Source organism: Populus euphratica, unplaced genomic scaffold (genome assembly GCF_000495115.2).
Source record: "Populus euphratica unplaced genomic scaffold, PopEup_1.0 scaffold2.1, whole genome shotgun sequence".
NCBI lineage: Eukaryota > Viridiplantae > Streptophyta > Magnoliopsida > Malpighiales > Salicaceae > Populus > Populus euphratica.
The window spans coordinates 5516340-5535513 of record NW_011499846.1 but is presented as its reverse complement, the minus strand read 5'-3'; the positions used below and the strand labels follow the sequence as shown (position 1 = coordinate 5535513).

Genomic DNA, 19174 nt, shown 5'->3' with positions numbered 1-19174 from the left:
CTACTGATCATGGAACCAGCATAATTAACAAGATGATGATAAAAACTAAAGGTTCATTTGCAAATCGTAGGTGGTTTTTGACATGAAACAGAAAATAGTTCCTAATTAATCATTTTTCATACCTGAAGTTGCCCTTTTTGTCGTGAAAAGGTAGGCATGCTTATCAAGATCGTTTCTTTCATGGTTTTTTAATGTTACAATTACAGCTAAATCTTGTTCCATCGGTGACCTTTTGGAGTGTGCTTAGGTATGATTCCAAATGGGGCTAGCTTGATAGTTGAGAAGTATCTAATTAATTAACTTTTGTCTCATGGTTTCTCTCCTTTTATTGTTTCTGAGAAAGACCGATTAATTTGGTGTATTCATACAAATTGATTAGTTACAATTAGCTATGTTGTTTAGTACTCGATCGATCGTATAATTTAGTAGAAAATGACATGAATAACCATCCTTTATTACTTGATCATGAGGTGATTCCAGGGTAGGTTCCATTACCGCTACAGTCATGGATGAATCCTGTCCAAGATCTTCCTGATGTGTTGATGAAATTTATTAATTAATTTAATTTTTGAAAGATATATAGATAAGTTGATTATACAATTAAATTCAAGTCATGTTTTACACCCACGTATATTTAGAAATATCCAACGGCGTTTATTTTTAACGTGTTTATACTAATTAAGGTTGTGTTTATTTTTAGAAAATAGTTTTTTTGTTTTAGTTTTCATTTCTAGTTTTTTTTCTTTTTTCTTTTTTTTTTAAAAAATATTTGCATGAAAAGTTTTCTAAAAAAAACGTTTACGTGAGTACAAATTCTTTAAAATTAAAAACAAGAATTTCGTTTGATTTGCTATCAAAATAAAGAGCATAACATGAATCAAATAAGTTTTTTTGTGGATAATTTGAAAAAAAAAAAACAATTTGATATTGTTTTTCAGTTTTATAGAAATTAAAAAAATTAGAAAACTGTGTTTTTTTAACAAAAAAATTTATTTTAACACTTTTAGCTATTTATTTCCTAACAAATTTTCACTAATAAACACAGCCTAGTGGTCTTTTCCTCCTTTGCATTTTCTTGCAATTAAAAATACTAAATAGAAAGGAGACACTACCCACCCCTTTTTGGGTGGTGATTCTATTTCGCTTTTCTAATCATTTCTTTTATTAACAGATAGGGTAATATTTATTATTATCTTTTCCATGTCGTACGCTTGTCCCTTTTCACTGGATCCTAACGATAGGCAATTTGCTAATTTTTTATTACATAAAGAAATGATGTTTCCAGAATGTAAGAAATCTGAAGAAAACAACAAATGACCCTCTAAGAAAATGTACATATCCAATTACATTGCCCGTACTCGAATATGATAGGCCCTTCGTGGGGAGCTGATGACATCATCACAAGTCTTAGCTGTTAAGTGTTAAGTTTATCTCTAGCTTCTAGTATGTGTTTATAGATTACAGTAGTTTATGTTTTTTTTTTAAAAAATATTTTTCCTGTATTTATTGATGATTTTTAATATACTGATATTAAAAATAAAAAAATAAAAAAAATTATTTTAATATATTTTTATAAAATATCATGTATTACAGTACCCAATAAATAAAAAAAGAAAGAGGAGGAAATTACCCCTCCAAGAACCCAAAAGGAACTGGATAATGGTCTACAAGGCATTCCAATTACCAACTCTGTTTTTCATGAATTCAATTAATTATTAGAGACACTCTAATATATGCTATGAATATGTCTTTGGTATTTTCATTTAGATATATTGAATTAAAGGAATTAAAATTCTACTTGCAAACCACTACCCGCTCGGACGTGATTGCGAGTATTCTGCAGTGTGCCTAGATAAGCTGGGAAACAAGTTGCAAGACTGAGAGTAATTGCCATTTGTTAGTATATATGTTATATAGTGAATCGAGTACCGAACTTATTTATGTAATACATATAATCTTATTTATAAAAGCAATCTTTATGTTTAATATTTATTAATTTTAGATTAATAAGTGTAGAATAAAGATAAAAATTTTGGGATAAAATTGTTCGGAAAATTATTATAAAGTAATGATAATTATAAGGATTTTTTTTAAAGCATTATTACTAAATCTTCATCATCAATGTTTTTACTACCACAATTTTTAGATTTATCGACGGAATTTTTTGTTGGTATTTGCACTATATATCATTCTGTAAATAATTAATTTACTAATAGAATCATCGACAGAAATGCTTCTTCATTGAATCTTTCATTGGTAATTTTTTGTTCATTGGTAAGTTCATTAGTAATAAAAAAATCTATTTTATAAAACTATAAAATAATTAAATTAATATTAATCAACACTCTATAATACTCAAAATGCTTGGAAAAAGAAGAAGAAAATCAACTCAAACAAATTTGCAACAAATAAATAAAATAAAATAAAAAATTCAACTAAAAAAATTCATATGAAAAAAATTTTAAAATCCTATAAATAAATGAACTAAAATTTGATCTCATATGAAAAAAAAAATCCTATAACAACATTCATACAATTATTAAGAACAAAAACAATTAAAAATAAAATAAAAACAAATACAATGGAAAAAACATTTAAAAAAAAGAATTTTTTTTTTTTACCTTAATGTAGTTGCAAGTGAAATTAAAAGAAAAAAATTTGTAAAATATGCTAATTAAAAAAAACTGAGAAAAAAAATATGAAAGGAGAAGAAGACATAGATAGGCATGGAGGAGAAGAAAAGGAGTTGAGGAGAGGAGAAAAAAAGAAGAACAAGAAGAAAGGAGAAGGGTCTATTGTGAAATTAGGGATTATAAACTTTGTATTGGGATGTTCTACGGATAGTTTTATATATGAATAATTAAATATTAATATTTTTAATCATTTCGTCGATGATTCCATAAATAATCTTTAATTTAAAATTTGAATTTAATCAAGAATTTTCAAAAACCACCAAATATTACTGACAACTTTTTAATACGTTGATGATTTTGTCTGTAAAGAACAATAATTAACAGTGCAATTGGAAAGTGAATAGTTCCAGAACTTTCTATAAAATACTAATGGAAGTTACCATCAGCTACTTTGTAATTGACATGATGAATAATGTTCACAGTTTACCAATATTTTTACTGACGGAATAAATTTCATCAGTAATTTCATTGATAAAAATGATACGTTATTATTTTTTTATTTTAAAATTTTTTTTCCACTGTAGTTTTCTCAGTAGATACCAAGAGAATATTTTCGTCGGTAAAATATATCAGTAATTTATTAATAAAAATATTCCCTCGATACTTTTGTTTATATTTACCAATTTTATAATAGTATTTATTAATCAATACTTTATTAAGATAAAATATTAATTTATAGCTCTAGGATCGATAAAATATTAATTTACAGTGGTAACATGCCAAATTTGAATTTCTCTTAAAATCTTGAAATGAATTCCCATATTTAACACTTTGATCACAATTGTTATTAATGATGCCAAGATCTAAATCAAAATTCATATTGTGAATTTCATCAAAACCTTCAACCAATTCATTATTTCTTTAATCTTCATTGTCATGATTTTTAAGATATTTACAAGGACAATTATCTTCTTCCTCAAAGTTTTCACGCCAAAGAAAATTAATTACCTCTCTTAATTTCTTTATTTTGTCACTAGTCTCGAGATTTCTCAATTTTTTAGCATATATAATACTGCACATGGTATGCTCTAATGGGTCAGTATGCCTGATTTGATCATAATCATTTTTCCAAATCAACTGAGAAAGTTCGGCAAAAAAATTTCCATGCCTTTGGATATTGAGGTTTTGGAGGGAAAATCATGTTTTATTCTGTCATCATAAAGTTTATTTATCATTTTCATTTTTATCTCATAGCCAATATTATTTTCTTCTCGTACCATTTGATGCTTATGCTTTCTTCCTTCCTATGCCATTTTTAATTTTGCTTTCAATTTGACTTGTATTAATTTTCTCTATTGTCATAAGTTTAGGAAACTCGGGAGTTTTCATTTCCTATGTTTATTTTTCCTAAGTTAATATTTTTTTTATGTTTTTCATTGCAGGTTCTTTTATGTTCTTCGCAAAGAAGGAGACTATGTATAAAAGAAGTTGAAGGGATGGTTGAGTGATGGCCTGTAAGGCAGTCCAACTACCAAACTTTATTTATTATGAATTCAAATAACTATTGGAGACACTCTAATATATGCTCTAACTATATTTTTTGTATTTTTTTTAATGAATTATATTAAAAGAATTAAAAATCTACTTGCAAACCCCAACCTAAACGTGGTTGCAAGTCTACAGTACCTACCCAAATAAGCTAGGAAACAAGTTGCAAGGGTGATTAATTGCTAACTCCTACTGTTTTAATGTCAATCGTACTTTCTAACGTCTATTTGCGGCTAAGTATTGAACAAAAATGAAATTAAGCGACATGCGATGTGAGAAGTTATTAAGATTGCAGACTTGAGACTTGAAGGAAGCCTTGAAAGGGCGAGTTTTGAGAGCTGCTTGGAGATTGCCAGTTAAAATTAAAAAAAATATATTTTAAAAATCTTGATTTATAATTTAATTTAAGAACTTGATTCATCTTAACCGATGAACAAAATGTCAACTGACAAATAAATCAAAGTAGAAAGCGCAGCCAAATATCGCTGATGCCACACACCCTACGCAACAGCATTCCTGAATTGGCTTTATTAATCCTTATCCAAATCGGCATATAATTAGGAGAAAATTTTCTATTTCAGTTAATTGCACGCTCGATCTCACCTGTTCAACAATGAACAGAGATTTGTAAACAATTAGCAATCTTTGCAGGTGATCAGAATAAAAATGTATCGAGCCAAAGACCCTTAAGCTGTCACTGTTTTCCTCGGATTTGAAATCAAAATGATACTGTGGATAGAAAAGAAGATTTACTCGCCATCTAAACTAACACACCAAGGATTTAGCAAGTCGGACGAGAATCCACAGCTTGCAAATAAGAAAAAGTCGCACATACTGATTCGCTAACAAAAAGGGAGTTGCCGACTACTTGTTTCAAACTTTCAATCATGTAATTGCTTGAAATTAACTTTATAATGCTGAGGACAGCGAAAGAGAAGAACGACAAAGAAATCGAACAGCGATTCTTTCTTAGCGGTGAGAACTTTACCACGAATAGCATTCTAAAGGAAGCACGTCACCTATGTACCTTTTATTATTATTTTAATTTATTTTACAATTAAAAAATATTTTAAACAATAATATATTTCATACTCCCAACCTCCCCAGTGCTGTGTTTGTAACTAAAAAAATGATATCAAGAGCAAACCGATTGGTGTAATGATAATTTTCGTGCTGATCAAATGTTTAGCCAATAAGACAGCCGTCATGTCCACTGATGAGTGCATGCATATACTAGAAAACTTACTGTATTGACAAGACACCGTCATCGAAGATTAATTGAACTTGATTTGTAATCAACCTTATTGCTGAAAAATGTTTCATCAATCTCCTTTTCTAAAGTGCGTGTCATTTAGTATTATATTAACGCTTGAAAATGAACAATCGCAGCAAATCATAGATGGACACGTACGTCTTGGGGGAGGCCAGAACTTGGTCAGTATTGGAACCTTAAAACACAAATCTTGGTTTGTTTCTCTCTCTTAACCTTCACTGTGCCGAGGTTTTAAAACTTTTAACCAGTGAAAATGAGAGAAGTGAGATATTTAAATCTTTCTGAGTGACAAGGACCCCTAGCTTCTCGATTAGGTCAAAAGGTTTAGCCTCTTTCGAATCTTTCTATTCATCAATATCTTAAATAACTGAATATTTATCCATTGGGATGGGACAAAGAAATGAAATTCAGGCACTGGGCTTATTTACGTTGAACAGCTTTAGGTAGCCCCAGCCCAGAAAAAGCTGAGCCGAACCCATATAATTCATGTCTGCTGCACCGTGCCCGAACATGCAAGCATGGTATTTGGATGCCTGATGGCAAGATTCAAGTTAGGGGGGCTAGTCACGGTACAGCCATGGTAGCGAGTTCCTCTTGGCAATCCAGTGGCTCTATTGTTCAGACTTTTATTGTCGGTTCCAAGTTGAAACACTGAATTTTGGCTTAAGCTATCTCTTTTTCTTTGTTGTATTGAAGTCATAGCACGGTTAAGTGGTGTCCCTCGACAGCAGCAAAATTTCAAAAAGCTAAGTAAACAACGCATCAAAAAAAGTAAATATAAAACTATTTTTTCACTTTTCTGGTATGATAATTTACCTATATTGGAATGTCTATTAAGCGATGATCAATGATGTGATTAACGAAATGGTGCATCTGTTAAAGTGGGATTTTGGATTCAATTAACCTTGAACAATTATTGGAATAGAGACATGGTTGATAAACTTTCTCGATGATTATGTGCACTAAAGTGGGGGTGAGAAAATCATATACAATGCATGGAATAATGTCAATATTTACTGAACCAATAAAATAATAAATCTGATACAATAGTCACGATGTGATATCATATTAAATTTAGTAGGGGTTTTTTTTCAAAAAAATCATTTCATGCTTTATTGACTCAAATGTTTTTTGATTGGCAAGTAACCATGATTTAATCCACAATAGTCTACATGAGATGATATTCCACTTTAATGTTTTTTACATGCTTTTCCAAGATATTTCTTAGGTTTGTCATGTTCCATCGAAGTGACAGAAAGAAAAGATACAAGAAAAAAAAAAAAAAAAGGAAAGATACAAGAAAAAAAAAAAAAAAAAGGAAAGCGCAATTTGAAGCTGGCCTGCTCTGAACGTGCCCCTGATCCAGCACTAACGAGCTAAGTTCTTTTGTTGTTTACTGCCTCCATGGAAAGAGAGTGATTAGAGACGTCTTGGAAAACCTAATCCAGATAACAGCTGCTCATATCTAATGGCCGGGCCACCCGCTACACCCTAGTATGTAGGCGTTGGGCCCATATTGAGTCATCTAATGGATGTACACGGGCCACTGATCCCGTGCTTGTCGGGGAGACTGTTCCTGTAATTTTATGTTGGGAATTGGAATGGTAATTGTTTTTTAAAATATTTTTTATTTTAAAATATATTAAAATATTTTTTTTTATTTTTAAGAAAAGATTTAAAATATTAAAAAAATAAATTTAAATTTTTTAGAAATGCAGGTCAATCTGTATTTTCAACACTCTCTCAATCAGCATGAGAAATTTTTTAAAAAAAATTTTATTGGCTTATAAATTTTTATCCTTTTCTATTTTTAATCTATTTGGCTTTTTTTTAATCTTATTGTTTAATAATTTATTTTTAGTTAATTTTATGATTGATTATTAAATTGATTGTAATTGATTTTATATTGTCTTTATATTATAACATGAAAAAATTAATTTAACTTAGTATAGTCCACAAGTTAAGTTTTATGTTTATTTTATTTATTTTATTTTATTATTTTTATAATATCATCTTTTAATATTGAATTTTTAGATAATTTTATCATTTAGTATTGAGTTAATTGTGATTATTTTTTGTATTTTTTATTATATTATAAAATAAAATAAAATGATTCATCTATGAAGTCTATAACTCGAGTTGTAGGTTTCTTAGGTTGGGTAAGATGAATAAAACTTGTTTTTTTTATTTTTTTGATGTTTTTATTTAGATTTACTAAATAAACAAAATTATATTGAAGTAACTTTTATATTATTTAATTTAAAATTTAAGCTAGATAAATATTCATATCATAATTTTTAAAATTCAAGATATTATATCAAATTTAATGATAGTTGTAAAAAACATGTGATGATTTAGATATTATTTTTTATAGTACAAAATATTTAGATTTAGCACACACCAAAATCACAAAAATAAATACGCTAAATAATCTTAGTACACAATTTTTTATATGGCTAGTTTTACTCTATACACACACACACCTGTACATGCTAATTTTCTATTTAACATTACAATGTAACTTTGTTTTCTTCTCATATTGTTTTTAAATTTCGACGTTCTTCATCCACTTCCCTGAGTTTTCAACACCTTTTACTCTGGAAGTCTTTTTTACGGGAGCTAACGTAACAAGATCTTATATGTTTGGACAAATAAAAAATTATAGTGTTGAATGTGCCAAGGCGTCTTCCTTGAACTCATTGATTCTTTATCGTACTATATCAGTGGATTTGAGCACCAGAAACCGTTAAACCATATGCCTAGTTGATATTAATATGATTTTAACTATTTTTAGTTTAAGAATAATACTTAGCCACTAACTAATTTGTTTTAAAATCAAATTAAGTGTCATTTAAAAAAGTTCCTTTTTAAAACAAAATAGAGTAATCAACAATACATATATTTAGACTAGTAACTCAACCAATCAAACATAGATAACAATCCATGATACATGAAATACTTAGATTAATTAAAGATTTTCTTTTGAAAAAACATAATTTTAGGTTTTTAAAATCTTTTTATCAAAACAGTGTTTTTTTTATTAAAAATTAAAATAATATCATTTTAGGATAAAATTAGATGAACTAATAAACCTCCAAATTGACCTAGCCAATTTACTATCCTTACCTTGAATTAGGTCAAACCCCATACTAGGTTTGATAGGTATAATTTTAAATAGTTATCTTTTAAATATCTATTTTTTTCTTTAATTATTAATGTTATCTAATTTTTTATTTTGATTTTGATTTTGATTTTTATAAAATAAAAGGAAAATGAAATGGAAAAATTAGAATGAATGAAGAAAATTTAAGATTTGGGCCAAGACAATACAAATTGATAATATTAAGGGTTAATTAGGCTAAAATTATAATTTTAAAAGAAACGGAAAGAAATGACAAGTTTGGAAACTTAATTAAGCTTTGAATAGATTTTAACTAATAATATTAGGAGTTTAATTGAAAAATTGTTAAATTTAAAGATAATTGAGCTTGAAATTAATTTAAAAAATGAAATCTAGAGTTTAACTGAATAGTTGATAAGTTTAGAGACTTAATTATACTTTAAATTAGTTAATTAATAAAATCAGAACTTAATTGAATAAATATTAAAAATTGGGGCCGATTAAGGAATTAAATTAGAAAAAAGGGCTATCTTGTAAATAGCACTGAAACACAGGGGTCTAATTGCAATTCACCCAGGGGCATGAGTAAAAATATTGAAACTCGAGGACCACATTGAACTTTGCATTCCCACCCTGAAACGACGCCATTTCAAAGGCACCGTTCCTTCTTCTTCTTCCCCTGGAAGCTGGGGGCGCCACCTGCAAAAGGGAAATGCTGCCACACAACCCCAGCAAGGCAATGACATGAAGACCAAAGGCCGGACCCCTTTTCAGCCGACGTCCCTCCCCCGCCACTAGATCGCTAGCAGGCCGACGAAACCGCCACCAACAGTCCGGCATGGGCACGACTGTTGGTGCCCCAATCCGACCGAAGCACAATGCCCCAGGCCTTATCATGGCCCTGGGGATATAAGCAGCAGGGAAGCCTGTAAAAGGCAGAGGAAAAGGCAGGAAAACAAAGGGGGAGGGATTTTTTCTGACGAGAAACAGAACGAAAAGGAGAGAGAAAAGAGGGCAGAAAACAGGGGGGAGACACAGAGAGGAAAGAGAGACCGAGAGAGAGAGAAACCAAAAAAAGAGAGAGACAAGAAAGGAAACAAGAGGTCACAGAGAAGAGGAACGAGGGGAAGAGCAGAAGGAAAGCTCTCCAACAATACGCCATCATCTTCAAGCTGCGGCATCTGGTTGCAGAGGTAAGTGCTTTGGTTTCCCTCTCTTCACAATTTAATTAACCAACGACTGTAGCAGGAGTGTGTGATTAAGTTCACACAAGCCTGCGGGAAAGACAACCCAACCGGTTACTGGCCTAAACCAGTAACCGGGCCGGTCTGGATGGATCAGGCCCTAAGACCCCCTAAAAAACTGAGTGGGCCTGACCCATCCAGCCCAGACTATGTTTATCAAGGATGTGTTCTGTACCTTGTTCATGCTTTTCGTTCCATTTTTATGCTGATATCTGACCACATAATACTCTTTTTATATCAGAAAATTTTTAAAAATATTTAAGGATTTTGTTAATATTTTTTTGTAAGCCTCTCATATTTATCAAGGATGTATTTGATAAAACAATAGATCTAACCCATCCAGCCTAAACTATATTTATCAAAGATATATTTGGTAGAATGCACCCTTATATCTAGTTTTATTTTTTTTCTGTGTTTTATTTTTTTCTACTATATACTCAATCTGACTACCATCGTTGTTAGATGTAAAAATGTTGAGGAATTCTTCTTCTTCTTCTTTAACAAAAAGGGTAGAAAAAAATAAGAAAAAAAGCATAGAAAATTGTTTTTTTTCTTCATTAAAAATCCAAATTTTGTGAAGTTATTTACTGGCGTCAAAATCACATGTATCACATTTTTTGGGCTGTTTAGTATTTGTCAATGCTAAAATTAAAAATATTTGTAATAAATATTCATCAACATCAGAGTCAAAAACACTATATGAAGAATAAAAAATTAATTTTTTAGCAATTTTGAATAAAATTAACAATACAATCTGTTTCAGATAAGATGCTTAAAGATGATAAAATCTTTCATTTTATATAATTAATTTCATATTATAAAATCTATGTTGATTAATTAAGGTTTATATGAACTATATTATTAGGTGATGACTCTATAAATTAGATATTTATCTCAAAAAAAAATATCAAATAATTTATTATTTTTTAATTAAAAATTTTTAATTGATCACTATAATATCTCAGCTATGACAATTGATTTTACTAAAATTACTGTTTGTATATATTTTCATCCTATATAGTTTTTTAAATTGGAGAATCACTTTCATAAAAAAACATGCATACTTAAAGAATTAACAGATAACAGATTATTTAATATAAATAAAATATTTTTAGTATATTATAGTATTTATTGGTCACTTAATATCTTAAAAGCACTGCAAGATAACCTAAATAAATAATATTTAGTTGTTTTAAACATTAATAAATACATCATGATTTTTTTTATTCCATATCAAAACGCCTAATAACATAATAACGCATTAAATAAAATGTTAAAACATGTGGAGAAAATATTGTACAAATAACTTTGTTTACTATAGACTGTAATAGTGAATTAATATTTTTTCTCTTGAAAAAACTCACATTAAACTGTTTTTTAAAGGGTAAAATGATCTTTTAAATTGGTTCATTTATCATTCTATAATTATTAAGGGGCATTTAGGTAGTTTCATCTTTCTCTTATGCAGTAAAATAAGCTTGTTGTCGTTAAAAGCAAATAATAATTTAATTATAGGATAAGGTCTTTTTAGGTATTTCATATTTTTGCTACGATATAATAACTCTATTATCTCTAGATTCAAAGTTTTAAAAGCTTGACTCGAGAAGCTGTATTGTCATTCCAAAATGGATTTTTTGTAATTATCTTTTGGTCTTAGAAGTAGTGTTGTATTTTTTAAAATTTTAAAAAATAGAAAAGACCAAATGGATCAATAGCCCTGCCACCTTCAAGTGACATGTGAGATCGATTTTGATGGTAAAATATATTATCCAGCCACGTCATTAGATTTGTTTAGGCCTTGTATTTTTTCTTAGGCTGCATATATAGTTGTTGGTTCTCTGACGAATCGCTAAAATCATTTTTTTTTCTCTTTCCTCGTATAAATTCATGTCTAGCACTTTACATTTTCATTTCAACTCTTTGATTTTGCCACTTGGTTTTTTATTCCTTTGGTTTTATTTTAATTCATTTCTCAAGTGTTTTGTTTTTAATCATGTTTTCTTTTAATATTTTAATTTATTAGATCTAATTTTTATTTTATTGATTCATCAAATCTAATTTTTAAATTAGATGAGAATTAAAATTCTTAATTGATGATTTTAAACGAGAGATATATTATTTATATAAAAAAAACATTTTTTTATCATGTATAAGAATTTTAAATATTATTTTCCATGCTCTTTTTATATTTATCATTCTTGTAAATATACATATACAGTAATTAAAAAGAAGAAGAAGAGAAGTCATTGTACCCATATTAGTTTTTTAATTTTTTTAGAACAATTAAATCATTTAAATATCTCGGGAACGAAAAAGGAAATCTCTTTTATAAATATACAGTAATTAAAAAAAAAGAGAAAAGAAAGTATATTAGTTTTTTAAATTTTTTTAGAACAACCAAATCACTTAAATATCTCGAGAACCAGGAAAAAAAATGGCTTAAGCCCAGGGGCTTTTATGCATTTTTATTTTTTTACGAAAGCTAAATTACTTAATAACCTTCTGATTCAAAATTAACAAAATTATCTTCCAAGGTTTTGTTTTGTTTTTTTCATCATTTTTTTTTTGTTAATTTCAAATTTACTTGAGGGCATTTTTATATCTTAATAAATGTTTAATATTAAAAAAAATTTGTTGGTATGAGCATGACGCACTTCAGTATGTAGCTGGTTCTTAAGTCTTTAAAGCAGTTTTTATAGAGTTGTCCGGTCACTGAATAACATCTTCTATGATGACATTTAAAAAGTCCTAGTGTTCTCTTCGTAATTGGATAGCACATGCGCCAGATGCACTTTTGATTTTGTGGCAACAACCTTTTTTTCTTTTTTATCTCTCCAAGTTTCACCCCAACATTTTCAAGTTTTTTCCTTAACATTTGCTCCATGTTTTTTTATTTTTTATTTTTTATTTTAAGTTTAACAGTAATATATATTAAAAAAAATAAAAATTTTTATATTATATTTTAAATATTACCATGTTTAATTTTTTTTTTAATTTTTTTACTATCTTCTCCTTAATATCTCTAGTTTTTTTTTTGGACTAACCACCCTCTATCTAAAAATTTAAAATTTACATTAAAAAAAAATTACAAACACAAATGCAAATAACAGATAGAATTTATTTGGAAGTGTGGTTGTTATTGTTTTTTAAATAATTTTTTGTGCTAAAATACATGCTAATAATATCTTTTTATTTTTTAAAATTTATTTTTAATATTAATATATAAAAATAATTTTAAAATATATTAATTTAAAATTAATAAAAAAATAATTTTTTTTAATTCTTTTAAAAACGTTTTTAAAATGCAGAAACACACATAACGTTAAAAACACTGATATAAATTGAAGTTAGCACCAAAAACCCGTCGCTACAGACGTACGCCCCCACTCGCTCTAAGCTTGTGACCTGAGCTCTCTCACTTTTCTCAAGAGCCGTCAATCCAGAGAGAGATGCAGAGTATGGCTATTCGTTAAATTGAAAAATACAAAATTAAGATCCTACCCGGCACCCAATTCATTGCCGGGGAATCCGAGATCTTTTTAATTCACAGAGTTGATTAATTAGGGTTCTCTTTTAACGATGGCATCGGAGGATGTGAAGGCGAGCGAATCGGCTGTGACTACTATTGTCACTTTGGCGGAGGAAGCTAAGCTTGCTAGAGAAGGAGTCAAAGCTCCTAGTCATGCAATTCTCAGTATCTGCAAGTCTCTTGTTGCCGGTGGTGTAGCTGGTGGAGTGTGAGTTTTCATTTCTTTTCTAGCCATTACTATTTAGTTAGTTTCATTGCTTTTGTTTTTTTGGCAATAATCTGAATGGATTTAATATTACTCGAGTACTTGTAAGGGAATTGCTGTAGGAGGTAGAAGCTGGAAATTGGAGCTGCTTTCTTGTGCTAATTATTTATTAAAAACCATCCTTTTCTGTAATTATTTTCAATTTTCAATTTTAGTGACAATATCCGAGGAGAAATGGAAATGATATAAAAAAAAAATGAAGTTTCTAAAAGAGATCAATCTATACGAAGCAGCAAGGACACAAAAAGCTGTGACGCTGTCATGTGTTAGGATTTGAAAGTTTGGTTTTCAAGAATGTTAAGAAATTAGAAATATTACAAATTTGATGATTTTTTGTTTTGGTTAACGACAGGCATCAAACCAGCATAAAACTTGCAATACTGTAGATGCATTAGTCTCTGCTTTTTTATGATATTTCTCGAGCAAGGAGTTGTTATTCCTCTTTCTTCCACTTCTAATGCAGTGAATGTGAAAAATTAAGTGGTAATTAGAATATCCATTTCAAATCCATTAGTTTTTTTTCAAGTTTTTTTTAGGACTTGTGTCGCACTTATGTCTAATTTGTTTTCTTTTGCAAATAATTGAACTGGTTGCTTTCACACTTGCAAGATGGTTTTTGTTTTTATCATGTATGGTGGTATAGATGTTGTGTAAGGTTTTGTTACCACAAGGTTACCCATGAATGTGTGTGTGTGTGGACCAGCAGGGCTTGTGTGTGAATTACCCTTGAATGCATGTGTGTGCATCTTTTATGACTTCTGCTGTTTCTGGTGTTGCTGCATTGAATTTTCTCCAATTGAAATGATTGCGCGTGTGTTCAGGTCTCGCACTGCTGTTGCTCCCCTTGAGAGGTTGAAAATATTGCTACAGGTTAGATCTGCCATTGTTTTTGCTCCATTGAATATGATTTTATTCACATCCATGGGAGCACGTGCTCGCAAGTAAATTTTGCATTGATGAACTCCTATGATTTGCAGGTTCAAAATCCACATAACATAAAATACAATGGAACAATTCAAGGGTTAAAATACATATGGAGAACTGAGGGTTTTCGTGGATTGTTCAAGGGAAATGGTACCAACTGTGCTCGTATAGTCCCAAACTCAGCAGTCAAGTTCTTCAGTTATGAGCAGGCTTCTAAGTATGATTCTTTGAAAATTTTAATTCCATTGGTCTTAAAAAATGTATAGATCTGTAATACATGGAATGGCAACTTGCTGGTGTTCTTAATGATCCTCATTTTGCTTTGATCCATCAAAGCGAAAGAAATTATTCTGTCTGTTCCACCAATGGATAAATTGTGGATATGATTTTGACTGCTGGTAAACACGTGAGCTGTGAAAATGGTTTAGAATTGATTGCACGCTGGGAGAAAATGCATTTAGGCATTTTATTCTCTCTTTCATCTATATATTTGCAGGAGACTGATTTTTTCTACTCATACACACTTATTACAGAGTAAGCCCACCATGCTTACTTCTGTTACTGTTGAGATTTGGGCTGACATGCTCTTCTGCATGCTGTGCCTTTTGGCTTGGAGTGTGGTGGGGCTTCATGGACCAATCTCCTCCAAAATTGCCTAAGCCATTTGGTGGTTGGTTCCTTAAGACATTTAGTGCATTGCTTTCTTTCTTCATTTCTATTGCTATGGGATTTTTAGTTTCTAACAGTTACACCATACTGCTTGTTCCAGGCGTTAACCTGCATCTCATTCTTCAAACATTTGAAATCACCTCCGATCATGATTCTTAATTTATGCGAAATCCACTTGTGGAGTTTTTTTCTTATGCTGATGGGTCCTCTATACTTTATGTCAGGGCAATATTGTCTCTCTATCAACAGCAAACTGGCAACGGTATGTTAATCTTTGTCATCCATCACTTTGTTTTAGATATTCTTTGTGCATTTACATTACAGTCAACAGATATTTTCTGAAGTTTTATATCGGGCCAGAAATTTTTTATTCAGATTAGGCAGCCTTCCAGGATTATATTGTTCATTAATCGTTACTAATAAAATATAGTTCCTTTACATGTCCATCTAGTTTCAGATCAATGTAATGAAAAACAGAGTTCGGAGATTTGGTTTGCCTTATTAGTGAATTTAAATATAGAAGTCATCTTTCATCTCTGTTTTTCTGTTGGTATTCTCACACATATGCCACTCAATAGAGAAAATGTGAGCTATCTGAGACCTTCCCTTGTTGTTCCTGCAGAGGATGCTCAGCTCACTCCTCTTTTACGCCTTGGAGCTGGAGCATGTGCAGGAATTATAGCCATGTCTGCAACTTATCCCATGGATATGGTACGAGGCAGGCTAACTGTACAGGTATGACCACCGAGGTTCCATTGGAAAAGCCCTGGGCGAAGGATTTTTCCTTTTCTTGTATATGCTAAAAAATATTTTACTTTGATTTCAAGCCACAGGAAAACATTTTATATCTATGTAATAAGGCATGGAAATAAATTTATGCCAATAAAATAATTTATTGGAACAAATGAAAACTCATTTTTTTTTACTTGCCCTACTATTTTCTGTGACTATTTGGGGTTCTCTGCATCGGGTTTGCTACATAAGGTTTTATTTTTTCATTGTCTCGTCTTTGCAGACTGATAAATCTCCTTATCAATACAGAGGAATGTTTCACGCACTTTCAACCGTGCTCCGGCAAGAAGGCCCACGGGCTCTGTACAAGGGCTGGCTTCCTTCTGTCATTGGAGTTGTAAGTCATTAGTTGCCAAATAACACTGCATATTAGCATTCTCAATCTGTGAGGATAGCATCGAGTGAGATAGAGAAAAGGCCATCCATTGGTTGTTTTGATAGATTATGTACTATTATCTTCCCAGTAGAATTTTTGTTCCCTTGGATGATTGTGTTACTGCTGGCTAGCAAGGAGATGTTATTTGAGATCTTTTTCTATAATAGCCAGCACCCTTTTCTTGGTTATCCTTTTTGACAGATCATTTCTATTATTCTATTGTAGAGTTTCTTTCTCTCTTATGTTGTCATTCCTCATAAAATGCTTGCTCTTTTGAGGTTTTAGTTCTAAAAAGATACCCTTTTAAGGTTTCTTTTTTATCATATCTTGGCTCACATATATGTTAATTTCATGCAACTGATGATCTGGTATCTTCTTTTCTTTTTCTAAAGTTGGAAAGTAAAGACATTGCTTTATCTATCATGATTTATATGCCTGCATATACCATAGATATTTGTATTTCACACTTAGATGGAAAGACTATTTTGAGTCTCTTGATTTGATGATTTAAGTATGCAATCTTCTTTATATCTGGTATTATTAGCACTAGATGAGAGAATGTGGGAGCTATGTGTTGCTAAGATCAAGTTTTACTTGTGCAACTATGATGTATGCTTTGGCTTCACTCTCCCCTTCTCTCTTTCATTTCTCTTATATTTTTCAAAGGATCTTTAGGGCTTAATCCCATGCATTTAGCATTGTGTTCTTATGTTGTTTGGTGATATGTGGGAAGACAGCCCCCATTCTCCCGTTTCTTTGATATTAAATAAGTAATGTCATCTTTGCTGGTACTGTTAATATCACTCATCAGAACTCTTATGTGACCTGAGGATCAACTTGGTTTCCCTCAGTTTGCTGGCTGTAACCCTTTACTTGTGATGCTTGTTGGCAGGTTCCATATGTGGGTCTCAACTTTGCAGTGTATGAATCTCTAAAGGATTGGTTGGTTAAAGCTAGACCATTTGGACTAGTGGAAGATTCTGAATTGAGTGTAACTACAAGGCTAGCTTGTGGGGCTGCTGCGGGGACCATTGGCCAAACTGTTGCTTATCCTCTTGATGTTATTCGCCGACGGATGCAAATGGTGGGATGGAAAGATGCTGCTTCCATTGTCACTGGTGATGGGAGGAGCAAGGCCCCACTTGAGTATAATGGTATGATTGACACATTCAGGAAAACTGTTCGGCATGAGGGCTTTGGAGCATTATACAAGGGTTTGGTACCCAATTCAGTGAAGGTGAGACATTCTATTTTCAGTGTTTCATTTGTATATAACTTTCAGGATTGCCTTAAATTTTCCTGATCATCGTTTCCTAAAAGAAGGATTTAGCAAGGATGGGAAGACAGCCAATGTTGTCCGTTAGTTGCATAGGGCTTTCATGTTATCTTGTGGCATTTTCCCCTCTCACAAATCTTGGTATCTTGAGAATCAGTGTCAAGCATCTAAAATTCTTTTCATGCTCTATTATATGGAGTTGTTGTGGGGCTGCCGAATCATGAATCGCAACCCTCCACATTTTTTTGTTTTGCAAATTAGGATTGGTTGGTTGGTTCTGGAGTAACTGATTTGCTTTGATCCTGCTAAATAAGGATTTATGTCTGAATGCCTTGATAAGCAGAGTAATTGCCACCATAGTGATTAGTAGCATAAGTGACAATGATAACCATATCAATTAATACCTCTGTTTTGCAAACATTTTAGTGGAATTCTGAATGACATTTTTACGCATTTAGTTAAGCTATTTAAATCAATCCTAGAACAGGCATAGTTTAGATATTTTTAATCTTCTTTGAGTTCAATGCAGCTTTGTTCTGTGCATTTATTGCTATTTTTTTTCTACAAATTTTATAAGAGATCGCATTCCATTTATTTTCTTCTTTCCTTTTCAGGTAGTCCCATCTATAGCAATTGCATTTGTGACATATGAGATGGTGAAAGACATTTTAGGAGTTGAAATCAGAATATCAGACTGAAGTCTTGTGGTCCTGCCTGTTATTTGTTGAACCAGTGTGGTATTTTTGTAGGCAAGGGCACACAGAGAAGGTAAACTAGGAAATTTTTTTCCAGCTCTCTTACAAACAAGCGAGTTTAGAAACATGTCTGAGCCTGTGTTTATTTATGTATCATTTTCCCTCGTTTCCTTTCTTTGTTTCCTTGAGAACAAGCTTAGCCTTGAGCTTCTCATTCATATGATGTGTCAATAAAGCATGTTGATGGGACAACTCACGATTTTCAATTGTACGCCTCTTCATAAGAGCTGAAAGCATCTTCTGAGACTTGCTCTGCACTCACTGGCTATTAATTGAACTCCCCCTTATCTTTTGTGTGCATGCATGGATGGCAACGATCCTCAAACAATGCTAAAACTGTACTTGCGTTATGTCTGGTTTGCTAACAGCGTGCCTTAAGCTTAAGGTGCAAAAATCAAAGTGCTGTGTTATCCTAGGCAAAGCTCCTTCACCTACATGCACTCAAGCATGCGCCTTGTGCACCTAGGACTTGCTCAAGAGGTGCTTTTTTGTGCCTAGATTAAAATGTTTCTTGTATTATTATTAAATTTTCGTGAGATTTTATTTTTCCAATTTCGTTTTGTTGTGGACCGTATAATCATATCAATAGGATTGATGATGTTTTGCGGAATATTAGATACATTATGATTTTAAAAAATTACTGGGTTCACATTGAATTTGGATATGCAATCGTTGTGCAAAATCATAGTTGTGCTGATTATGTTAAGCCAGATCCCTAACAGCTCGTGATCATGTCTAAGCAGATGCCTTTCCCGTTAAAAAACCTGGG

At 31.2% G+C, this 19174-nt stretch overlaps 1 protein-coding gene across 1 annotated transcript; it reads left to right on the top strand.

The window, feature by feature from the left end:
• The first annotated feature begins 13149 nt into the window (after window positions 1-13149).
• On the top strand, window positions 13150-18705 carry LOC105134878 (mitochondrial adenine nucleotide transporter ADNT1). The gene is made up of 8 exons (XM_011039456.1): window positions 13150-13556; window positions 14435-14483; window positions 14591-14754; window positions 15431-15468; window positions 15829-15941; window positions 16222-16335; window positions 17267-17611; window positions 18265-18705. The coding sequence occupies exons 1-8, from the start codon at window positions 13399-13401 to the stop codon at window positions 18346-18348; spliced, it is 1065 nt and encodes a 354-aa protein (XP_011037758.1). The 5' UTR covers window positions 13150-13398; the 3' UTR covers window positions 18349-18705.
• Window positions 18706-19174: the final 469 nt, after the last annotated feature.